General features: G+C 48.4%; 1 protein-coding gene across 1 annotated transcript in view; it reads left to right on the forward strand.

Moving 5' to 3' along the window:
- The window catches only part of PGM2L1 (phosphoglucomutase 2 like 1), a 1,482,539-nt gene that overhangs the window by 971,773 nt on the left and 483,944 nt on the right, over positions 1-26,822 (forward strand). Inside the window, exon 10 of the mRNA XM_069640198.1 lies at positions 16,587-16,680. Coding sequence (XP_069496299.1) covers positions 16,587-16,680 — 94 coding nt within the window. The remainder of the gene's footprint in view (positions 1-16,586; positions 16,681-26,822) is intronic.

A 26,822-nucleotide genomic window follows, 5' to 3' on the forward strand; every position in this document is an offset into this window, starting at 1 on the left:
TTACAATGTGTGGGTGTGCAGTGGCTAATACCTCCAGTGCTTACACACCCCACACAACCATCTAATCGATAATCAATACTACAGGTGTATCCATTGCTGTGAAATGCCGCGGTGGTTGTGGCCAGGGCCTACAGTCTTGGAAGTATGGGCTTCGGCCTACGGCCTATGGCGGCGTACTAATCAATAGGACACCCATAGGAAAAAATAATGTAATAACGACATGTACTCAATTTCAGTGTTCGCTAACACCACGCGTGTCCATGGAACAGTTTCAAGGTACCTGTACACAGCACGGACTGAAATACTACCCTTATTAGACCCCTTATTTTCTGAACGTACAAACATTCCGAACAAGGCGGGCAAAGAGAATACATCATTAACATCTGCCGCCCAAACAAGTACAGTATTTCGGCCATCTCTTACTCTGTGAACCTCCCCACGCACTGTTGGAGAGCAAAACATTTTCCGAAACAGCATTTCGCCACTGGTGGCGACCGCGCTGTCTTCGGATCCAAGATATCGGGCACATCCACACACTCTTACGCACATCACGGCTCGCTGCAGCCAATCGGCGAAGACGTCGCGTGTCCGCGGTCATGATGCCACCCCCTGGCCAATCGGTATCTTGTCCGCGGAGCGAACAGGGAAGTGTGACCACGGAGCGGACATAGATATCACTAATTTTGTGAGACATATTTTTGGGTTGTTTTAAAGGAAACTACTGGACAGATTGTCACCAAATTTACAAAAGCACGCTTTTGGGACCAGGCCCCTGTGCCTGCCGCAAATTTGGTGAAAAACCAGCCAACGGTTTGACCTGTAGGCATGCGCCAAGTTTTTCCCGCATTCAGTCTATGGGAAAAAGACATTTTGGAACCCCCCCATAACTTTTGCCCCCCTGCACCAAACATCACCAAACTTTGCAAAAAATTCAGAGTGCCCCATATACTTTGCAAAGTTTGGTGAGGATTCGCGTCCAGGGGGGGGGCAGAGTTATAGGCCACCCAAAAAGTGCTCTTCCTATGGAAACAGCAACTTAACCATAACTACACAGCCACTACCGTTCAGTTTTTTCACTGAAATATATATATATATATATATATATATAATCGGGCTTGTGGAATCTGCTTAGATGACATGCTGTGCATAGGCCGACATCTAGTGGAAGCTGCAAAGTATTACAGTTTGTTTTTCGAAACTCGAAAATGGGCGTCGACACAGGGCGTGCCAGTAATGCTATCCCTAATGTGACGTCCACTGTACCCATGATCCCTCACGCGTGTAGGACCCTCATATTGTGTTTTTCCGCCATACTTGACGGAAGCATTCCGCGGAGTTCCCCGGCTTTCAGCCATATTTTGCTAAAATATCATAATATTTCCCTGTTTCTCCCATTCCCACGTCGAGTCATTGAAGTTCGAAGCTCGACACCGGCCCGGAGAAGAAAACAACCGTCGAGAGCTGCACGACGGACTTTGGGCCTCTGGCCTCGGCCCTGCAAGTAGGGAGAGTGGGGGGGGGTGGAAATATACTCTACACATATATATATATATATATATATATATATATATATATATATATATATATATATATATATATATTTCTGATGTTTGTTAATCTGCTTAGAATCGCATGCTGTGCATAGGTCTGACATCCAGTGGTCACTGCGGAGTATTGCATTTTGTTTTTCGTAGTCGAAATGGGATGTCGACAAGGCGTGTCTGAAACACTATCCCTATAGTGACGTGCGTTGTACCCACAATCCCTCACGCGTCGAGGTCCCTCAGATTGTTTTTTTCCGCCCAGCTACTGGTCGCCTTTACGCGGAGCTCCTCGAGACACATTGCAGATTTCATATCCTCGACCTTTGGTCGTTTTCCTATTAATATATAACACATAGATCCCTCCCTCGACGCAGTTGTGAAGCTGTTCTTCGACGTAGGGGACGAGCGGAGGAGATCCTTTGGCGTTGCCGAACACGTGGCCTGGCCTCGCAGGCCAAATACAGTAGGGAGAGTGGGGTCGTGGGACATCTCTGGTTCCTTTCTGAGAATGCCTTTCCTTTTCCCCTTCCTTTCCCTTGGGGTCGTTATCACGATTTACTGCCTCGGCTATGGAGAGGACACCCTTTAGGTTTTGCCCGCGTTGCAAGGGCAAGTTCACGTGGAAGGACAAGCATTCACGGTGTAACCGCTGCTTGCCCCTCGATCACAAAGAGGAGGGTTGCACGGCTTGTCGGCTTCTTAAGCCAAAGACTCTAAAAGACCGTAGGGTCAAGAGGTGGGCGGCCTACGCTATGTCGAAGGCCGATTCCTCACCCGCCGCTGCTACCATCGACAGTGACGAGGAACGTGATAACACGACCTCCGCTACGGAAGTCGTAGACCCCTCTAAAGAGCGCTCAGACTCTTCGTCGTCTGTCCCCGGCCCCGACAAGCTCGGCTCACGCCCTGCTTATGGGGATGAACACCCCGGCGACACTGACGCACACGATACCACACATAAGCACACAACCCACGGCTCTTCTTCGTCGAAGAAAGCATCAGCGCCCAAGGAGACGCAGGTTCCACCGGCGGCCTCCTCGGACCGTTCAGGTTCGAAGCCCCTCTCGCAACCGCAGCCGCGACCAGCGACTGGGCTTTCGGCAAATAAGGGCGCCGCCCCCAAACCATCCGCCGGCGCGCACCAGCAGAGAACGCACGCCGCCGTAGAACGTTCGACACCCGTAACGTTGAAACCACAGCCCTCCTCTGACAAACGAGTCGCAGAGAGCTTGGCGAGGATCGTTGTAGCCGACGCCCAAAAGCATACGCCGAAAGACACATCGAGCGCTACGCAAAGGTCGAAAGACACGCCGAAAAAGCCCGAAGAAAGACCGGGACTACCCCCTTCAGTCGGGGGGGACCCCCAGCACACAGGAAGGCTTTTCGGAAGGCGACGGGACACTTTCCTCGACGTTATGGGAGAGGTCGAGCCGTTTTCAGGCGGAAGACACTAATTTTCCCCCGCTAGACCGCTCAGGGGTACCCCATGAGACCATGGAAAGGCTCCATCTCTGCATGGAGAGAATGGAGAGGTTTATGAAGACCCAGAACCCTCCCACTCCCAAGAGAACAAGAGAAGGGCCTCAGGAGGACCCCAGGGATAAATATCCGAGACTATTCAATCCCCAGCAGGACACAGCCTCAGATTTCCATAATGTGTATGACCTCACTGGTGAGGAACAATACTTGGAGGACGAGGATGAATTTGTGGACGATGAAGAGGGACAGAACCAGGAGGAAGGTCTGGAAGACAACCCAGACATGGTAGGAGAAGGCTTCGGAGAAAATCCAGAAGAAGGCCCTTCACATCCCTGGCAATCCCCATCAGTATATTCGGACACTGATGTCCTGAACCTAAATCCTCCTGACAATTCACCTGTTAGGAATACCTCTCCCATAGACGATCAGCCCACATTCAATGCTCTGTTGCGCAGAGGAGCAGCACATTTCGAACTGGACACTGGGGAGATCTCTCCTGAAATAGACTTTGTGGAAAGAGTAATTAAGGAGAAACCCCCGGTCAGCCAGACCATTCCCCTCCTCGCTTCAGTGAAGAGAAGAATCATCCCTTCGCTATCCACGCCCGCTCTAATCAGAGGAGTTAATCCAAGAATTGAAAAACTTTTCACTCCTTCACCCTCAGACCCGCTGTACATCAGGGGACATTCTATTCCTGACTCCCTTGTAGTAACTAATACAAGGAAGAGGGCAGGGGTGCCGCTGTCCACCAGCGAGGCACCACCTGACAAGGAGGGCAAGAGATTATATGCCCTTGGAAAGAGAGTCACATCCTCGGCTGCCTTTTCGGCAAGAATTGCGAACAATTCTTTGCTAGCTAGCTACGCGGACGCGCAGTGGGCCAAACTGCGCAAAGACGCCGAAGAAGTGCCGGAACCACTACGGACACGCCTGCTATCAACTATTGGCGAAGGAGCCCAGGTCAACCAGAGCATTGTGAAGAACTCTCTGGATGCTGCAGAGACAGCGGGACGTTCCCTGGTTCAGGGAATACTCCTAAAACGCCATGTATGGCTACGTAACTCATGGTTCAAACCGGAGACACAGGCGGCTTTAATAAATAAACCTATTGAAGACTCAAACCTCTTCGGGAAAGCGGTGGATGAGGCTCTGGAGATGGCTAAAAAAGAGTTTGATACTATCAAAACTCTTGACCAGATCTCTAAGCCCACTACCAGACGTGGCTATGGCAACAAAAGTTTTTTTCGTGGCCAACGCCAACAGCAGAATCAGCAGCAACAGTACCCTGCCACCAATTACCAGACCAATAGTGAGCAGTACAGCCAAAGAGGCCAGCGCCATGGCAAAGGGAGAGGTCGGGGGTCCACCCCCAGAGGCTCCCAAGCCCCCAACAACACCAAGTGACGCGAAGATTTGCGTCCCCTCCCATGCAACACCGGTCGGGGGCCAGCTAACATCCTTTCTTCCAGCATGGGAGGGAATAACGTCAGACCGCTGGGTAATTTCCACCGTAGCCCACGGATACTGCATCGAATTCAACGGTTCCCCAACATACAGACCCCCGAAGGGACGACGCATGACACCAGAACACCTTACCATCCTTCTCCAAGAAGTAGAACAACTGCTGGAAAAAGGAGGTCGCGCCTCTTTCTCTGGTAACGGGAGGTATTTATTCAGTTCACTTCCTTGTACCCAAAAAGGATCTAACCATGCGCCCTGTATTAGATCTGCGCCCAGCGAACAAGTTTGTCAAACCCCAGAAGTTTCGTATGGTGACCTTACAGGAAGTGATCCCACTGCTATCACAGGGAGATTACATGACAACACTAGACATGAAAGATGCATACTTTCATATTTTAATGTTGCCAGCGCACAGATAATACCTCAGGTTCATGACAAACACTACCAGTTCAGAGTGCTACCCTTTGGCATAGCATCTGCACCAAGGGTATTCACGAAGGTACTGGCAGTGGCAGCGGCCCACCTGTGCAGGTTGTCAATCCCAGTTTACCCTTACCTCGACGACTGGCTCATAACAGGGGATTCTTACGAAACATGCTTCTCCAATACCCAAAAGACTGTAGACCTTTTGTTCCAGCTGGGCTTCTCCATCAACGACAAGAAGTCCAGCCTAGACCCCAGCCAGATCAAACAATTCCTAGGGGCTCTAATTCAAACAAAGGACGGCCTCGTCTTCCCCTCCAACGAGAGGGTCCAAAACATGCTGTTTCAGATCCCTCAATATGTGACCGGTCAAGAGGTGACGGTACGCAAAGCAATGCGCTTGCTAGGCATGATGGCGTTGTGTATTTATTTGGTACCTCACGCGCGCCTGCGCATGTGCCCAATGCAAGAGTGGCTCAACAGCCAGTGGTGTCAGGCCAGCAGACTATGGGACGATCTAGTGGTGGTCTCGCAGGCCTTGGTTCTCTCGCTACGGTGGTGGACAAAGGAAAACCTGGAAAGAGGGAAACCCTTTGCCACACCAGCGGCGGAAGCCACTCTAACCACAGACGCATCCCTCACAGGATGGGGGGCTCACCTATCCCATCAGACTGCTCACGGAGTGTGGACTCCGAACGTAGCATCCAAACACATAAATCTACTGGAGTTACTAGCTGTGTTCAAGGCGCTAAAAGCATTCCAGGAACACCTACAAGGCAAAACAGTGATGGTCCTTACAGACAGCACCACAGCCATGTACTATATCAACAAGCAGGGGGGCACCCACTCTCCAGGACTGTCCAAACTGGCCCAAAATATATGGAAGTGGGCTCTCAGACAAAACATGTTCCTACTGTCACAACATGTACCAGGGGAACTCAATCTGCTGGCAGACAAACTCAGCAGAGATTTCCCCCTGCCCGAAGAGTACGAATGGCGACTGCACGAAGACATCGTCTTCGACGTCTTCACACAATGGGGATTCCCAGAAATAGACCTGTTCGCAACCCTGGAGAACTCACAATGCCAAAGTTACGCCTCCAGGTACCCCCAGAACCAATCCAAGGGGAACGGTCTGTCGATGCAATGGTCAGGGAAATTTGTTTACGCTTTTCCCCCCGACTCCCCTTCTCAACAAGGTGGTGCACAAGATGCACCAGGGACAAGTGACCATGATACTGGTGGCCCCAATGTGGGCCCGACAGCCATGGTTCGCTCACTTGATGGAGATGTCTCTATCTCCCCCAGTGAAACTCCCCTGCCCGTACAACATGCTGTCACAAGACAAGGGCAGGACTCTGCATCCATGCCCCCAGAACATGAACTTAGCAGCCTGGCTCCTGAGATCATAGAATTTGGACATCTACAGCTCCCGCAGAGATGCATGGACATCCTCAGGGAAGCCAGAAAACCTAACACTCGCCACTGCTATTCTAGCAAGTGGAAGAGATTTGTCATCTGGTGCAGAGGAAAAAACATCAACCCGATTGACTGCTCTCCCACACATATTGTTCTATACCTGACCCATTTATTGGATTCAGGTCTAGTGTTCAATTCCATTAAAGTCCACCTAGCGGCACTTTCTGCATACACCACTTCCCAACTCAGTGTCGTGGTGGAAGATCCCTGTTATAAAGGCCTTCATGGAGGGAGTAAAGAGAATACACCCCCTGATAGCTGACCCAGCTCCCGGATGGGACCTTAACGTGGTACTTACCAGACTCATGGGCTCACCATTTGAACCCATGCACAAAGCATCTCTTAAAGACCTCACTCTTAAGACTGCTTTTCTAATAGCTATCACCTCCATCAGGAGAGTAAGTGAACTACAGGCTCTTTCTGTTCTAGACCCCTTCGTACCAGTTCACAGAGATAAGGTGGTTCTACGCACGCACCCAAGGTTTGCTCCGAAATTCATATCGAAATTCCACGTAAACCAGCCTATAGAACTACCAATGTTCTTTCAAAATCCTTCCAACTTGGGAGAAAAAAGTCTGCACACACTAGATGTGCGCAGAGCGGTCATGTTCTACATGGAAAGAACCAGACCACTGAGGAAGACAGACTAATCAGTTCTTCGTCTCGGTGGCAGCAGGAAGAGAAGGGGATGCAGTTTCAAAGTCCACTATTTCTAGATGGATTGTTCAATGCATCACTCTCTGCTATACTCTTGCTAAGAGAGAACTGCCCTTCAAGCCAAGAGCACACTCTACTCGAGGCACGGGGGCGTCCATAGCATTCATTGCAAATGTTCTCCTTGAGTCCATCTGCAAAGCGGCTACCTGGAGTTCTGTGCACACCTTTACAAAACACTACTGTCTAGATGCACACTCGAGATCTGACTCCCAAGTGGGACAGGCAGTATTAATACATCTTTTCTCTACTGTTCCTTCTCATAACCCACCGCCAACTCCGGGTACTGTTCGCTAGTCTATGCACAGCATGTGATTCTAAGCAGATTAACAAACATCAGAAGACAATGCATTACTTACGTAAAAGCATTTCTGATGGTTGTATCTGCTTAGATTCACATGCGCCCACCCTTCCTCCCCGCTCGGATAGAAGGAACATAGACTTCCTTTTATATCTCTCTTTTCTGTACTCACTCACGTCTATAAGGCTCCCTCAGGGCAGAAAAATACAAACGGAGGGACCTCGACGCGTGAGAGATTGTGGGTACAACCCACGTCACTATAGGGATAGTGTTTCAGACACGCCTTGTCGACGTCCCTTTTCGACTACGAAAAACAAAATGCAATACTCCGCAGTGACCACTGGATGTCGGACCTATGCACAGCATGTGAATCTAAGCAGATACAACCATCAGAAATGCTTTTACTGTAAGTAATGCATTGTCATATATTTCCTACATGCACTAGCCTGCTGCCACAGGGTGCGTATGGAGGGTACCCCTTTGATATTCTGCCCCAAGTGCACGCCACCTGTAACCTCTGCTTGCCGAGGGACCACCCCTAGGCGAACTGTAGAGCGTGTAGCCGGTTCAAGGCTAAGACACTAAAGGACCGCTCAATCAAATGTTGGCCCACCACGCCAGGCAACGAGAGGCCATGGAAGCGGAGGGCACCTTCAGTGACGCCAGCAACGCCATACTTTCGGATGGCGAGGGCAACGAGGTGTCGAAAGACAGCCAAGCGCAAGTCCCCGACCTCGGAAGGCTGTCCGGCAGGGCAGTTACGGAGAACACACCCGGCGACACGCGCGCTACCCACACCGCTTCCACTCCTAAACACTCGCGAAGTCCAACCAAGACTTGACGCGCGTGTCAAGTTCTCGGAAAGCGGCACACAAAGAGCGCTCCACCGAATCAGTGTCCTCTGGGCGTTCTCGGTCAAGATCGCCTCACGACACCAGGCAACCATCCACAGTTGCCAAAAGTGCCTCAATCACCAAAGTTATGGAGGTACCCTCGTCAGAAGACGAAGCCGACCGCCAGCCCCAGGCCGCTCACCAGGAGTCGGCATCAGCAGACCGTTCGACGGTTGCTTCGAATCCCGATGCCCTCACTCTAAGGAAAGGGACACTATCCCCGAATCTCGACGCCAGGCGTCGAAAAGCTTGGAGAAGGTGAAAACGCCAGGGAAATACTCTTCCACTCACGGAGAAGGGGGGAAACAGCAGAAGAAACCATCTCACCCTTCTTCTGTACCTCAGTTACATAAAGACAGTTCTAAGTCTTCTGATAAACAGGCCATGACCCCTGCACAAGCCCATAGGTCCAGTCAAGTCATAGAAGGGGAACCCTCTCAAGGAAGGGGCATTCCCAGCTCCAAAATATTGACCAGTGAGGATATAGACAGGGTTATGTCTAGAATGTCCTCCCTAGCAGACTTTTACTCCAAGAACCCAGAACACTTCCTCTCCTATACCCCTGACGGTGCTACTCCCTCAGGGTCTAGGGCCCCGTAGCCCCCTGGTAAGAAACCTCGGTTTGAGACCCCAACACAAGGTCGGTGTTCTGACCCTTTTTACATCCAGCCTTACACCCAGAATAGTGAGGATCCACTACAGGAAGAGGATCCAGTCTTGGTAATGTTGGACGACGAAACTGGGGTGGACTATTATGGGGATGACGAGGACCAAGAGGATGAGGAAGATGACCCAGAAGTCTACAGAATAGACTCCCCGGTAGGCAAAGAACCTCAAGTTACTGACTCTCCAGTCGACAACCAGCCCCTCCTGAATGAGGTCTTGACTAGAGCAGCATAACACTTCCGCATAGACACGCAGGGGGCACAGGAGGAGAGGGACTTTGCTGAGGAACTAGTAGGAGAAAAGAAACCTGTTTCTCAGGCCTTTCCAATTCTCAAGTCCATCCAACGGAGAATTGATCCTTCCCTTCTCAATCCTAACCTCACCAGGGCAGTAAACCCCAGAATCGAGATTGTTCAGGGCAGCCCAATCAACCCCCTTTACATAAGGAGGCAACTGAAGCCTGACTTCCTGGTAGTTACTAATACCCGGAAGAGGGCGGGAACGCCTCTATCTTCATCTAAGGCTCCCCCGACAAGGAGAGCAAGAAAATCTACGGGTTGGGAAGGAAGGAAGCCTCCACTTCTGCTTACCAGGCAAGGATTGCCAACTCCACCACTCTGCTGGCTAGGTACAACTGCCACCAGTGGGAGCAAGTATCTTCCCTTATCAACTCCGCACCGGAATCTTTAAGGTTGCGTCGGAGGGGAGAGCCGTGTCCGGTTGCATCCTTAAGGCAACCTTTGATGCCGCAGATAACGCCGGCAGGCTAATAGCAGAGAGCACTGTCATTAAGAGGCATGCTTGGTTAAGACAGTCAGGGTTTAAACCCGAGACACAAGCATCCTTAATTGACATGCCGGTGGAGCCTAATCTACTGTTTGGAAAAGTGGTAGAGGACGCATTAAAGAATGCCAAAGATGAGTATGAGACTCTGAAATCCCTGGGACAGTTGACCAACAAGCCCCTAATCAAAGAGGCAGTGGTAGTTTTCGTCGCCCACGCGGCCAAAATTCACAAAGAGGCTCCAACTACTCACAGGGACAGGGTACATCATTGGGTAACAATCAGCAGTCTACCCAGAGTTACAGCAGAGGGAACAAAAGGGGCCATGGTAAGGGTTGAGGCAGCCCCAGCAGAGGCGGCACGCCTCCATCTAAACAGTGATGCTGCGCTCAGGGTCCCTTCTCACGCATCCCCAGTAGGGGGACACATTTCCAACTTCACCCAAGCTTGGAAAGGGATCACATCATACAGATGGGTTCTGTCCAGTGTCCGCAGGATACTGCATAGAACTGCTTGCGCATCCCTGAAACCACCCTCCACGTCAAAAAGTACATTCCTTGGACCACCAGAAGATTCTCCTCGAGGAGATCGCCAATCTTCTAGCAAATGAAGCGATAGAACTCGTCCCAGGCAACCAGGTAAACAAGGGTATTTATTCACTTACTTCCTTGTGCCAAAAAAAGATCTGACAATGCGCCCAGTATTAGACTTACCCCTGCAAACAAGTATGTCAAGCCCCAAAAGTTTCGTATGACTCCTCTCCAAGAAGTTATCCCCCTCCTAAAAAAGGGGGATTACATGGCAACATTGGACATGAAAGATGCCTATTTTCATATTTCCATGTTACCAGCTCACAGAAGATTCTTGCGCTTCAAGGTGGACAGTCAGCACTACCAGTTCAAGGTGCTGCCCTTCGGTATAGCCTCGGTTCCAAGGGTATTCACCAAGGTACTGGCAGTGGCGGCGGCACACCTACCCAGGGAGGCAATCCCAGTGTACCCTTACCTGGACGACTGGCTCATCACGAGGGAGACCCCAGTAATTTGCAGATCAAACATTCAAAGAACGATCAACCTCCTCTTCGAATTGGGTTTCTCCATAAACGAGAAAAAAATCAAGCCTGGTGCCAAGCACCTCCAAACAGTTCCTAGGAGCTGTACTAAACACTCAAGAGGGGTTGGCCTTTCTATCGGAGGAAAACATTTGGAATTTACTACTGCAAATTCCTCTAGATCAGCCCGGTCACCAGATAAGGGTGCGCAAAGCGATGCGTTTGCTAGGCATGGTGGCGTCATATATTTACCTGGTCCCCCACGCGTGCCTGCACATGCGACCCATGCAAGAATGATTGGCGAAACAGTGGTCTCAGGCAAGTGGTCAGTGGGACGATCTAGTGGTCGTTTCGCCAACACTTGTAGAAAGTCTTCACTGGTGGACAAGAGAGAACCTGTCAAAGGGGAAACCCTTTTACGATCCAGAGGTACAGGATGTAGTCACTACAGACGCATCCCTGCCAGGGTGGGAGCACACCTCCTTCACCACACAGCTCAGGGTCTCTGGTCTCACACAGTGGCCAAGAATCATATCAATCTGCTAGAGCTTCTGGCAGTATTCAGAGCGCTTCAAGCGTTCCAGCCCCACCTGTTGAACAGATCTTAACAGACAGCACTACAGCAATGTTTTACCTAAACAAACAGGGAGGGACTCGTTCGCCCAAATCTGTCCAAGCTTGCCCAGAAAATTTGGATACGGGCACTCAGACGGAACATTTACCCGTCATCTCAACATGTTCCAGGGGATCTCAATTCGCTAGCGGACGCTTTGAGCAGAGATCCCCTCCCAGAAGAACACGAATGGTGTCTACTCAGAGAAGTCGTAGAAGACCTCTTCTCACAGTGGGGTTTCCTCACTACAGACCTATTTGCCACAAGCGAAAACAGGCAGTGCCCAGAATTCGCATCCAGGTTCCCCCAGCCAGACTCCAAGGGGAACGCCCTGTGGATGAACTGGTCAGGGATGTTTGCCTACGCTTTTCCACAAACCCCTCTCCAAGATGCACAGGGAATCGATGACGCTCATCCTAGTTGCTCCCATGTGGGCGAAGCAACCGTGCTTCCCACACCTACCCAGACTAGCGGTGTGCGAACCCATCAGACTCCCGTGCTGGTACAACCTACTGTCCCAGCACCAAGGTCAAACAGTGCATCCTCAACCCAACTCAATGAACCTGGCAGCGTGGCTCCTGAAGTCATAGAGTTTGGACATCTCAACTTACCACACAGATGTATGGACATCCTAAAGGAATCTAGGAAACCTAACACGAGGCACTGTTACTTTGATAAATGGAAAATATTCGTTATATGGTGCCAGAATAAGCAAATCAACCCGGGTGATTGCACTGCTTCCAATATTGTCACTTACATGCTCCACCTGCTGGATGCAGGGCTGGTATTTAACTCACTCAGGGTACACCTGGCAGGTTTCGTGGTGGAAAGTACCAGTGGTTAAAGCCTTCATGGAAGGGGTAAAGAGACTCCACCCTCCAATTTCAAACCCACCTCCAGGCTGGGACCTTAATGTAGTGCTTGCTAAGCTCATGGGCACACCATAAAACTGTCTTCTGAGTAGCCATTACATCCATAAGAAGGGTCAGTGAAATTCAGGCTCGGTCAGAGCAGGATCTTTTCTTTACTGTTCATAAGGATAAACTGGTTCTACGAACACACCCTAGGTTCTCACCTAAGTTTATTTCTAAATTCCACGTTAACCAGTCCATCGAGCTTCCGGCCTTCTTCCAAGAACCCAAAAGCTCTGCTGAGGTGAAACTACACACTCTAGATGTGCGGAGAGCGGTCCTCTACTATGTGGACAAGACAAAACCGCAAAGGAAAACTGACCAACTGTTTGTCTCCGTAGCTACAGGCAGAGAAGGAGATTGCGTCTCTAAAGGTGCCATCTCCAAATGGATAGTCAATTGTATCCAACTATGTTATTCCCTTTCTGGAAAGACTCTGCCCTTTATGCCAAGGGCCCACTCTACAAGAGGCATTGGGGCCACTCTGGCTTTCATTGCAAATGTACCCCTTGACACCATTTGCAAAGCAGCTACTTGGAGCTCTAGTCACACTTTTACTCAGCACTACTGCATTGACACTCGTTTCAAGACAGATACTGAAGTGGGACAAACGGTTCTAAGACACCTGTTTGCTCATGACCCTTCGCACATCCCACCTCCTTCTTCTAACACTGCTCGCTAATCAATGCACAGCATGTGATCTAAGCAGATTCCACAAGCCTCAGAAGGGATACGTTACTCACCGTAATCGTATTTCTGATGCTTGTATCTGCTTAGATTCACATGCGACCCAGTCTTCCTCCCCTCTGAGAGAAGGCGCATGGATGCTTGTAGTCTTATCTTCCTATCTATCTGCTTGGATAATCTGTACTCGCGCTACTCCTCATCTACCTCATGTCAGAAAAAATACAATCTGAGGGTCCTACATGGTGAGGGATCATGGGTACAGTGGACGTCACACTAGGGATAGTATAACTGGCACACCCTGTGTCGACGCCCATTTTCAAGTTTCAAAAAACAAACTGTAATACTCTGCACAACATGTGAATCTAAGCAGATACAAGCATCAGCAATACGATTACGGTAAGTAATGTATTATATATATATATTTTCAGTTAAACTTTATTAAAGGGACGTTATGGTTACAAGTAAAACCGAAAACCCCCTGAAATTCACCAGTTATGGAAAGCTAAGCAACCATAACTCACGCAATGTGATATGAAAATTAAATGCACATGTGATGTCATCAATCATATTTTTGATGCCATCTTTGATGTCATGGGTGTTACTCTTAGCAGTGCATGGTGGTAGTGCGAGTTATGGTTGCTTAGCTTACCATAACTGGCGAATTTCAGGTGTTTTTCGGTTTTACTTGTAACCATAACGTCCCTTTAACAAAGTTTTTTTCACAGAATTTGATGGCTTTTTAGTAGTGCAACTTAACCATAACGTCCCCTTAACAAAGTTTTTTCATTGAATTTCATAGGTTTTTATTACTGCAACTTAACCATAACGTCCCCTTAACAACGTTTTTTCAGTGAACGTTTCATGGGTTTTTACCAGTGCATGCTATTTTCCTACAACTTACTAATATCATACTTACCCAATATAGCAATATTTGTGTCCAATTTACAAAGTTTCACCTTAAAACTTTGCCATTTCCCACCTTCTAAAATCATTTTTAACACTTCTATACACTTGCAACAATTTCAACTAGTTTTGCATCCGTAGATGTCTACGAACATCTGACTTCATTGCGGGCCTTCCGGACAGTGCCGCATGACCATACGCTGGCGCGCAACATGATGCCATGTCCGAGAACCTGTCCGCACTTCACAATAAGATCCATGCTTCGCGGACAGTTCGGAACTGCATTTTCAATTGATCTAGGAACTTTCAACTCCAAAATTTCACTTGCACAGCTCCAACACCTATTCCTACTCATCCATCAACAATCTAGTACACAGTACATACTTTTAGCAAAACTGCTATTTATCTTAAAATGGAATCATCTAATGCCATCCCTCCTCCCCAAGAGACACCACCACTGCTGTAATCAAGGAGCATGAGAAACGCTGCCCCCTACCTTAGAAATAACACACGTGCAGCATTTTCCCCTGTCCACCTGCCCCTCCATATTAGGGTTTGGTGCCTCTTCCCTCATTTCCCTCCCCAGCTTTCGTTCTAAGCTGTCCTGCCAAAAAACAAAATGCATCCAAAAACAATAAAAGAAATGTTCCTTTAGGAACCACCTTTCACAGTTAAAAAAATAGAACAAAAAAAAAACCAAACGTATAGACTCCATCTACTTTATATTTCTCAGTAAAGTACATAGACTCAATAAGATTTTCCAACATTTCCATTTGCATTTTGTGTTATGCTAATGGCAATATTGTGGCGTTTATCCCCCGTGCCAGGGATGGAACGGTGGATACCGGACTGGCAGCCCAAGTTATCAGCCCAAGCAAAGCGAGGGTGGATAACGAGGTCTCCGGACCATTATCCCCCATTCCAGCCCCTGTAACGGGGGATGAAGGCCATTAGCACCCTAGGTTCCCAAAGTAGGAACCCGGGGTGCTAAAAAAAGGAATTTTCTTCCGACACCGGGACGCTTGCGGCGTCCCGGTGTAGGAAGGAAAATCCTTTTTCAAGATGGCCACCATGGAAAGGGAAGGCGGGGTTCTGTACAGGGCCCCTCTTCGCTTTCCTTTGCAGCCTGCAGAAGGCGGAAAGAGAACCCTATGACTATATTACCACAAGCACATTTTTCTTCCCTTTCAAACCTATCCCAATTTTGAATAACTTTGCCACAAAGCCAGTCCCAGGTGACCATGGCCACTTTAATCCCATCTGTTGTCCCTCGTGGTCATGGCCAGTAGCCTGATTGTCCGGATCATGACCTTATTCCATGACCCGGACAATCTGGCCACTGCCCATGGCCACAAGATACACCTCAGTCAGCAAAGGGATATCACTGTTTTGTACCTACAAAAAACAAAATCCATTCAGAATTTACGAAAACATTTATATCTAGATCTATGATCTTTTTGCAAACCTTTGTATAGATTTGTCAAGTGGCACCACATTTATAAACCTTTACAATATTTTAGGAGCCCCCTCTAATTTTGCCACCTCTTGACAGAATCCCACCAAACATTGCAAACTCATTCAGAACCAGGTCCGAATGCAATTGCAAAATTTCATGCAGTTTTATTAAGTGGCGCCAAAGTTATAAGCCATCCAAGAATTGCTTTTCACCAACCCGTGAACTTCTCAGGACCGTTCAAAGACATCCGAACCCTTTGCGGACTTTCGAGGTGAAAAACACCCTTTTTTTGCTTCTTGCAACCATATACCATCCCATCCTCATCACCCCTCACCTTCCCAGAGATTATTTGATAAGTTTGACAAGTGCAATGTTGTGTTTTTTTATGTTTTTATCGCAATGTCCACGGACACCAGTTGCTGTCCGCGAATCCAAGATGGCGGGCGTTTCCAAAAATATGACACACTTCACGCTTTTCACCATCCAATCAGTGGGTGCGTCTGATGCCCGCGGACACCATGTTGCCCTCTAAGTCAATCAGAGTCCTGTCAGTGGAGCAAACAGGGAAGTGTGTATGCGGAGCGGACATAGATATCACTAATTTTTTTGTACCTACTTTTTGGCTTTTTTTAAAATAAATACTGGACGGATTTCCACCAAATATACAAAAGCATGTTTTTGGGTCCAAGTAGCCGCTCCTGCCCCAAATTTGGTGAAAATCCGTCCAGCAGTTTGGGCTGTAGGCATGAGCAAAGTTTTTCCTCCATTCAGTCTATGGGAGAAAAAAAAGAAATTTTGGGACCCCCCTATAACTTTGCCCCCCCTTGACCATACCTCACTAAACTTTGCAAACAAATTTATAGTGGGCCATATACTTTTTTTTGCAAAGGTTGATGAGAATTCGTCCGGGGGAGCGAAGTTATAAGCTGGCCAAAAAGTGCTCTTAGTATGGGTTTAACAACTTAAGCAGAACTACATGGCCGCTACCGCAGGCCATGTAATGACTTCTCAATCTTTTAATATTGCCGCTACTGCAGGCCATGTAATGACTTCTCAATCTTTTAATATTGCCGCTACTGCAGGCCATGTAATGACTTCTCATACTTTTAATATTGCTAAGTGTAGTTTGTGCAGCTTCAGCCTCTTTCCCTACTCCCCTTTCATCTGTACTCTTATTTTGACCCGCATACCTAACTTAATTCTTTTTGTATTGTTACCCTAGGAAACACTACCTGGTTTTAAATGGATTGGCAATCGAGTAAAAGAGCTCATGGACAATGGAAAAGAAGTCCTTTTTGCATTTGAAGAGTCTATTGGTAAGCGTTTCACATGTGCGCTTTGTTGATCTTTTAGTTTTTTGTGATGTTGAGATAAAAAGGGGTTGAAGGCAATGATAAATAATAGTTATGTATTGCCACCTATTTTTCAATTTGTGTACTGCACTTGCCCAGGACCTCGGAGCAAAAATTCAATTGCCCCTGCTCCCCCACCAAATAAAAGCCCTTTTGGAGATGCTTATAACTTCCAATATTAATGCACACCGACTGATTTTTCTTCTTTTGAAGGTTTCGTGATATTCTGTCAAGGAAGGGTTGAGCTATAGGTGTTCCAAAATTCACAGGCCTTGTGTCTGGTCTGACTCCTGTATCTTTTGTGGTTTGGTGCACATCTGTCTTGCTGTTAGTTTAAATTGGCCAAATGTGTTGTTATCTGTTAATTGATGTTAGTGATCTCTGGGTTTGCTCAAATTGTTTGTGGACTCACTCAGCCATTTTCAGTGGCTAGATTGGCCAATTTGTGTTTGCGGACCTCCCAAAAATCAGAAAATGCTAGTAAGGGACACACATATTTAATGGCCTGCGACGCACAATAAGGGCAAAGCTGCCACTGTGCATGGTCACTTCAGAATGCTTACCGATGTCCGTGGTCTTGCCCCAGGTATAGTGGTTGTGGCCACTGGTCATTTTGGGAAACTTCGGAGGGCCCTGGGCTTTGTGTTCTCCCATTCCCCAGAATCAGTAGCTACTGGCTAAGTCCTGGCCTGCCAAGGATCATATCACAGGAAGAGGCAATAAAGTCCTTTTCCAAAGAATCTATTATGAGGGCAGAGTGCGAAGATGACCCCGGTCAGGATATGCAAGTTCATGCTGCATCCACCCCCTCACAAGTTGAAATGCATGAGGAGGAAGTAATACATATATTCCCACAGTATCTTCCTTTTTCTCTGCAGAGGAACATGAGAGAAAGAAGTGAATAAATGAGGAACTACAGAATTGACAAAATGGAGGTAGGGTCTACACCTTAAAAACACAAGAGGACCTGGGATAGCCCAGCATGCCCACACAACATATGACAATAAATGAGCAAGCTCATCTACATGCTTCCTGACCTTCTGCTTCGCAGCCCCTGCTTGTGTATATGTGAAGGATGTGTACAGTCCTCTGGAAGAATATGACCCGTTTTACCAACAAGATCCCTACTATATCGGCTGAGGAAGGGGAGACATATCCTGAAGGTGAAGCAGAAAACCATCAGTAAGGCAAATTTTCCCTTGACAGAAGACAATGTATGTGAAGACTACGTCATTCACAAGCAGGCGCCCACTAAACCAGACTCAAGGGCCGCCTCCTCATTTGAAATCAAGTCTGCCACCATGTTCAACCTGCAAATTCTTTCCAAGGCAGAATACTGCTTTCTCTATGATCATATGGACAGGTATCCCAGAACCACTACAGAATATCTCTCATGGACCACATTTGAAAATTGTTACGAATCCATGGATGCCGTCTCTTCTCCCCTAGGGCGAGCCCCTTCTCATAAGTCCAGAGAGTTGAGGTCGCTACCTGATAGTCCCCCCTGGGAGTGATAATTAGACAGAGGATCCCATGGGGAGGGACCCCACCTATGGGACTAGGTATGACTATCCGCGGAGAATGCAGTATTGGTATACCTCACCAGACCCTCCTCACCCTCTTAACCTCCCATTCCCTCAAACAAGGCTTTCTGGGGCCTGGGACCTACCTACCTGCAATGCTGCTTACCAAAATACTGTCCCTCACGAGCCCTCGCTTCATCTACCTCCAACCTTCTGCGAGTGAGCTGGTTCTCCAAGCAGAGATTTGGAGGGAGATCCTTATCCTCAGCAGGTGCCTCCCTCTGGAATAGCCTCCCTGCTGCCTTCTGTCTTGAGCCTCATCTTCTTAAGTTCTGGAAACTCATCAAGACCTTCATCTTCTCCTCTTCCTCTTCCTTCTCTCTCCCTCTATCCTGCTAACCTAGTTCTCTGCCCTTTCCCTCTCGCCCTCCTCTTCCTTACAGCATGCTGACTGGCCGCCTGGTGTAGCTCAGAGTCTCACAGGTCCCTGGCATGCCCGCCAGTCCTGTTTTGCACTTGCATCAGGGCCTACACCCCACCCACGCTCTCTGCACTTGAGAAATAACCCAAGAGAGTGCCTCTCTTTGCACTTACCCCAGTCTCCACCGACCGGGTGCATTTGGACCTCCTTGTGACCGTCTGAGCACTTGCACGATCCGTACGCACCATGCCTGGGGATCGTCTGTCTGTTCTCCCTTGTCTTCACCCCTTAATTGCACTGGTACTCTTACATCCCGTCCCCTTTCCTCCATACTGCATGGGCGTCCCTTGCGAGGGACGGGAGACAGAAACTTTTTCACCAGAAAAACCTTCTTCCCCTTTAAATTTTTAAATTTAGAGGCACACAGGGGTGCTGCCCTGACTCCACCCCCCGGTGCCACTCCTCAGTCTCCTTTTCCGCATCAATGGGAATGGGCCGAATTCACCAGCGCTCCTGGGTTTGGCTTAATTCTATGCACAGATACTTCTTCTGTCTTTTTTTTGTCTTTTATCATTTAGGTACTCGGTCCTCAGGCGTCACGCTCCTCCCCAGCGCAAGTCGACTTCCACAGGGTTCAGCAGGTGTCCATCCTGCGACGGGCTCTTCCCAACGTCAGACCCCCAAGCCCTCTGCCTACGTTGCCTTGGCCCATATTCGGCAGAATTATGTGCAGTACCCTTTGTGAACACCACACACAATTAAGACTACAAGTGACAGTACAAATTCACCTTTGTTACAAGCCTGTACTACACAGTTAAAGTGGTAGCAGTGGCTGAGCAGCCTGACTTATCTCAAGAGTAAGTGAGCAGTATCAAATAGTTACACAAAGGACCGCAATTACTATGATTCTGGCAAACACTGACTCAAGGTTTTCAAGTAAAAGAATATACATTTATTTTCATTTCACTATTCTAAGCAGTTTAAAAATCACACTCTTAATACACCACACAACTCCCCATAAGTTCCAGACAAGTTAAGCTCACAAAATGAAGTGGGATCAAAATGGCACTCTAGCAATTTAAAAAGGAGGGAAAGACAAAGTTAATAGAAAATTAAGCACACCAACAGGTAAGCCTCTGGCAATTGAACAAGAGGAACTAGAATGATAGAATCAGGTCGAAAAGGCTTGGGGCCAAAGTCAATAGGACAAAAGTCTTTTGCTCAAGATAACACAGTTCAGGGTAGTTTGCGGTAAAGTTCCTGTCATGGATTCCGGGCGAGGTTGGTTGGCAGAAAATTTAGTTCGAAGAGAAGGACAAGCCCTCAGATTGGAGAAAGAATTCAAACACTTTCACCGTGGTTGAAGGGGATGAACAACCAGATTTGCACAGTTCCTTAAAATGGAGAAGACGCTGTAGCTGAGGCGGACGTTCCTGGTAGTTCCTGCAGGCTCACGGTTCCTGAAGAGACTGTTGGACTGACACGAAGTAGGAAGACTGGAGGGTCCTGCGCTACCCAGGGAAGAAACCAGCAGCAGAGCAGAGCAGAGCAAAGCAAAGCAACAAATAAAAGGTGCGCTCCTTAAAACCCAAGCAGGGTCCAACCTTCCTGGCTATCCGGCCCACTGTAGCTCTGTACAGTGAATTTGACCAGAGGAGGGGTCCTGGCTTGCAGTTTGGGCGAACTGGTTGGTCCCACCAACTCAAGGGAAGAAGTTTCCTGGTGGATCTTCTCTGTCGTCAGATTCTGAAGATTCGGACCTGCAGCAGGGCTTCAGCGGGCAGTTCAGTACTGGTAGGGGTCTTCTTCCGTCAGCTTCTTTCGTTCCAGTGGCGACTTTGCCTTTCCAGTCCCACAGACCAGCTTTTTATGCCGTTTTCCCCCATTCACACAGCCTGGCTGTCAATCGCATAGCATGGTGGCTGTCCTGGCAAGGACAGTCACCCAGCCAATCAAGCAGGAGTGTGACTTGGGTTATCAAGGGAACCCATGGCAGGGGTTTTAAAACCCCTCCCTCACATCCTGCCTACCCAGACTTTCAGGCGCCTTAAGGAGGGCTTCTGTGTAGAAACCTGCGAAAAGACGGCGGACATAGGGACCAAACCCGGTTTGGCACACATAGAAAAACACAAGAAAGACATTTACAAAAAGAAATGGCAATAAACCCAGCCGGAACCGTAATAAAATATATATGGTCAAGCAGGTTTATGTTTGAGGCTAATATAATAGCCTAAAACAATACGATGGTTATTTAAGATAACCGCAGTATGAAAAATAGGGTAGATACCACTGCCACCAGCCAAGTCTTGATGTAAAGGGAGCGAAACTATGCTCCAAGAGACACAGACAAAAAGGTATAAGACTTAACCGTTTCCAATACTCCATGTAAGATGGGGTGTACTGGGTCTGTGGTTAAAAGTGACTAAATAAAGTTAATGGCAACTTTACCTTTTCTGGGGGACAGTAGGCAGCCCCAGAAAATGGAGTCGGTGGGAAGGCTCAAAGACATCCCTGTGTCACTGCACTGAAGGTGTTGTGTAACACACATGAACACAATGAGGCTATGGAGTAGGTGAGCCTCCATTGCCCAAGATCACACAAAAAGTGGAAATACACTCAGCAAAACACATGTAAGAGTGGAAAAAGGCTCACACTCTTACCAGGTGAAAAAAAGAAACCCTAGAAATCCAGCAAAGCTGCTGAGGGACTCATTGGGTAAGGGAAATCGGCCATTTATGAGAATTCACCCTAACAGCCCAGACCACGGTTGGCAAGCTTGTACAGCGTGCGACACCCTGTCATCGAGGTCTCTGAAGAACAGACTAGTCCGGTGGAGGGAGCTCTTCCAGAAGTCGCCTCCAGAGGACCCCAAGGACTTCGTGAAACATTGATCCAGGCCCAAGGTAGGGCCTCTATTTTCCATCGCACCCCGCAAGGCAGACTCCTTCCCAAGGACTCTCCTGTTACGCTCACCTGACTCCCATGGAGGTGCTGGCCTGGTTCGCGCTGCTGTGACCTCTTCTAAGGTGATGCGCAGGGTTCGGAAGACGGACTGGACCGGGCCCCCAAATCTGGCTTGTCTGGCTCGCAGAAGTATCCTTCTGTAGGCGAAAATAGGGGATTAACTGTCTGCGGGGTAATGCAATCGGCCTCCCACTTTCCCCTCTCACCCTCCTCGAAACCCTTCTGTGATTCCTCGTAGCGTCTCACCTTAGGGTCTGGAAGGACGAGCTCTCCATCCTGCTTCTGATGCAGGGGTGCGTTGGTATCCAGTTACTTCACTGGATTTTCGGATTGGTGAGAACCAAACTTGCTTGGCTTCCAGGTACGTTTTTTGATAAGCGGTTCCCCTTGTGTCCATGCATTAATGTACTAATGCTAGTGTCTTTTTCCCCATAGGGGCCGGGGTACGGAATGCCGGGGAACAGGCACCGACCCGAGATGAGAGGTGAAATCCTTGTAGAAATCAGGTAAGTCTTTAATGAGCGTTTTTTTGGTAATGTCTTTTCATTCGCTCATTAACTCTGATGTCTCTTTTTCCCCTTAGGGGCCGGGGTCCGGAAATGCCAGGATGCGGCGCGGACCCTAAATGAAGAGGGAATGAATCAACAGGTAAGTCTTAACATAGAGATTTAGCTTTCCTTATTCCCTTCTCTCTCTCACCTTTTGTTCTGGTCTTTTTCTCCCTAGGCGCTGGGGCGTGACTGCGAATCCGGATGATCGCTGCTGAACATGGAGGCGCCCTGTAAAGGTGAGTGGAATGCGGCGCTGCAGCGATCGACGCAATGAGCTTTTAAATAAGTCTTCCTTTTCAGGATTGTCGGCGAGATGTCTCCGGGATGCAGATTTAGCAGGTAAGGACTTTTCCTTCTTCTGTTCTCTTCTTCTCTTCCTTTGCAGGTGATCCAGGATGCTGGCAGGCGTGGCAGAAGTCAGGATGCAGGAGCAGACACGGTGAGCGTCCAGCTGCTAGATGCAGAACAATGCAAAGCACTTGTGGCTGTTCGGGTGGGATTTAAATAGCCTTGGAAGAAGTTCCAGGTATGTATCCTTCCCCGACCACGCCCGGATGGTAAATTAGTCCCACAGGTAAAGTAGTTCCTTTCAGGCCTCAAGGAGGCCAGGATCCTGCAGCATGGTCTGCATCAGGTAAGTGCACCCAAGCACTCCCATAATGAGCCTGGTGCCTATGGCGCCAGGACTGATGTCTTTTATGAGCCTTGCGCCATAGGCGCCAGGACACTGTCCAAAGGGCCCCTATAATGGGGTTGCTGGGTCCTTCCTTGGGGACTGGATGTCCGCTTTCGGGGATGCAGGGCTTGAACCGGCTCCCCGGGAGCGGGCATCATGACATCTCCCACGTGGGAGGGACCGCTCAGGTTCTCGTACCAGCACGTGCACCAAGGCTATTCCAGCTACCGGCCTACAGGCCGAGGGATCCTCGGATCCTCCCGGTGACAGTGTTGAGGAAACGGAAGGTTCTTGTACCGGGTCTTCACACGAGGGGCTTTTCCTCTGTACCCTTGTACCGGCATTATGTCCGAGGGGCCATGCCCTAGTACTGGCAATACGTCCGAGGGGGTGCTTAAACACAGCTCTACCGGCCCCTGGGCGGAGGGTGTCGCACTTACCGGGCCTAGACCTGAGGAGCAGGTTAGGCCTTGCAATCCACACTCAAGAGTCCTGGAGGAGGCTAGGCCCAGCGAGCTGAGCAACATGACGCAGGCATGTGGCAAGCAGCTGGACGAAAGGGCCGCCGTGCCAGATATCGGCACCTGTCTGACGCCATTCCAGGAATTCGGCGAAGAGCGAGTGTCAAGATGGGACTGGCCTCAACCAGCTACATGGCCTACAGCCTATCCTTCATTTGCGCAGGGCAGGTTACCGCTACGTCCATATGGGCAGGGTATGCAGCGGCTCCAGCAGCCTCCCGCTACTCCTTCTATATCACCTACCACCTCTCCAGCCTGTGAAGACAGGTTCTTCGAGAGGTTCCTCGGGCTCATAAAATCTCCTCGGATGGGGGTTATCCTCAGGGATGACATCAGGGATGTGCTCCCTCCAATGCTTCCAGTACCTCAGTCTCCTCCGCCAGCGCCCCTGGCCTAGGTGCAGCCTTTGACTCCGGCCCCCCAGCCGATTCCTCAGGCGATTCCGTACCAACCTACTACACAGCCTCTGGCTCTGGTCTCCAGACCTCAGCCTCTGGCTCCCGCTATTATGCAGGATCCTCCTGACCCCCCAGGACATGGACGATGAGGAGGACCCTGACACACTCTCGTCAGCCAAGGCCTTCCATGAACGTCTTGCTGGACTGGTGGAGTACCTGGGCCTACCTCAGCCTGAGGTAGTGCACTGGTCCTCACGCGACACCCCCCGCTAAAACAGGAATTCCACTGCAGATTGATGTAGTCTCCCTGGCCAAGAAGGGTTGGCTCATGCTCCATTCTGTCCAGCTGGTACAGGCAGATGGAGGGGGATACACTCTTACTATTGGCCCATCCTCAGCCACACTCTTCGGTGATCGCTGCAGCATCACTATACTCCAATCCTCAGTCGTCCTCATCCTCTGCACCAATAACACAAGAGGCGGTAGAAGGGGAGAAAGGCCCATAATCAACCACCCTCAAAAAGGTCAACGACCTTTAGTAATTTACATTAGGGTCAAACGGGCATCTTGTTTCTATTCCACATGGGTAACCTATGGACCAACAAAATGATTGAAAAGTGGTCTGCCCTAATTTCATTAAATTAGCAGGCAGTTTCTAGAAAAATATATGAATTTTATTGATATGCAAAGTCAATCATAAAAATACTCAAAGAAAATACACAAAGAGAAGAACAGAACAGTACATATATAAGTATTGTACTGGCATTGAATGATTCAAGAGAGAGGAACAATTTGCTTCCCTTCTACTCAACTTAACCTCCCTTGTTCTTCAGCTTCAACATCAATAAAAAAAGAAAGAGAGAGACATCAGTTCAACAACATAGAAAAGACAGTCAGTCTAATGGGTGTGGAGGGCTGGGCAAGGTAACTGTCCTCCAAAGTTTGAGGTATTTTGCGCATAGTGTGTTGTGCAAGTGCAAATACGCAATTGTTTTAGCAAAGTAAACAGGGTTTTCTCAAACAGTATAACATTCTCTCATTCAACATATTCCATACACAATCTTCTCAACATACAGTCGCCCAACATGTTTCTTTCCGTCACCCACACAAAAAAAGAGGGGTATAAACCAAATGAAGGGAAATTAGTCAGGGAGCTGTCGCGTCTATGTCTACAGTTTGTGCACTGTGTTGCGCCCAAGGCGCTGTGGTAGATAAAAAACAGAAACCAACACAACAATTGGGTCTTTAACAATTCAGTTCTATCTACATAGAAATACAGATAATGGCGTGAAATAAATGTGTCACTGCAAATTCCTATTAAGTATACATCCACAAAAACGACTTTAAGTCTGCTTGTTACCTAAGGAGAAAAAAGAAAACAAGAAAAGAAAACAAGAAAAGACAATCAGAACATGTGTCTAGATGTCCTGCCAAAACATACCAGTATACAATTTACCAGTTACGAGTTTCTAACTAACTCGATTTGGCTTTTAAAATGGTATCAATACTTAAAGCCGACATAGGGACAACACAGGGGTCCAAAGACTAAATAGTCCTTCTCATACATGACTACATCAATGGTGGCTCCTTAAATCAAGCCTCTGCTACAATCCAGAGATGAAATTACACAACTCTGCAGTAGTTCGTTGCATTTGCACAAATGTGTATTTAGTACAATTGCTTACCATCAGTAGGATGGTCCGGAAGGCCAAACAAACATACCACTAGAGGAGGGGGGTTCTATAGGCAGTAAATGCACAGAGCATTCAAGTCATCACTGCGGGGTGTTCACCCGGCGAAAACACATTCACGATTCAACTAGTAACTCTGTTGTCTGTAAAAAGGGTGGGAACAGAACAGAGCAAAGGGTGCCCACATTAGATCTATTGATGAGGAGGAAGCCAACAAACTACCCCTACGCTCAAGGAGCTTTGCAGCATTTACCTTCAAAGAAAGTATTATCGTTTGTGGTATGTGGGTGTTCCCAACACTTGAGATCCAACGGGGAGCGGGAAGCTGTGGTAGATAAGGCTGCTCCTTGAAAAGTACTTGCGACTGTTATTTCTCTCATGCGCAGACTACTGGTAGAAAGAGAGAAGGGGAGGAGGCCGGAGGAGGACGAGTTACAGCTATGCTAACTGGAGCCCCTTGAAAATTTCGCCGTGAGACTAACAGCTGCTTCCTACCTTGGTACGGTCTGTCTTCCTTCCGTGCGGCGCCGTCTTCCTAGTAAGAACGTGGTCGTGGCTGGATGCATGCGTAGTGGTGAGCCCCGCGTTGCTTTAAATACGTAAAGTTGTCTCTGCAATCACGTAGTGATTGGAGCACATGAAGTCATGTGATATGTCACATAGTATTGTTCGGAACAGTGTGAGTGCGATTGGAGCACAGGAAATCATGTGCTATGTCACGTGATATTGTTGTGAGTGTCTGTGTGAGTGTGATCGCCTCATTCTCTTTCTGATAGCACCCCTGCTGTCACGTGGTGTCGGGTATGATACCATCGCCCGCAGCCCAATTAGTATGTACATCGCCTCAGTTCGAGGGCAATCTGTACTGAACAACAGTGATTATACTCGATCAAGGCGGCAGGTCATTACCGTATTTAAAGCCCAGGTATGGGGTGGACAACACTGCGTAAGATGGTGGATCCAAAAAGGTTCAATGGCATTCATCCTTATGTCTAGATTACAAATACCAGTCATACTTAGATGTTAAGCCAATCAATTTTATCATTGAGCCCTGAAATAGCACTTTTAGTTAAAAAAAATGATTTGTTGTTCCTTTCGAAAAAGCAGGCGTTTATCTTTGTTGGTGTCCGGACTGGGTGTTAATTTGTATATGACTGTCCATTGTAAATCTTCGATTTTATGTCCAAATTCGATCCAATGATCTACCAATGGGGCATTGGCCGTTCTGTTCCTTAGGCAGCTCTTATGGTCCCCTATCCTTAATTTCACCTTTCTGTCTGTTTTTCTAATATAGAATGTTTTACAGGGACACCAGATGGTATAAATAACCATGCTGGTATTACAGTTGGTGTGTTAAGTTT

Source organism: Ambystoma mexicanum, chromosome 7q (assembly GCF_040938575.1).
Source record: "Ambystoma mexicanum isolate Mex_15411 chromosome 7q, UKY_AmexF1_1, whole genome shotgun sequence".
Lineage (NCBI taxonomy): Eukaryota > Metazoa > Chordata > Amphibia > Caudata > Ambystomatidae > Ambystoma > Ambystoma mexicanum.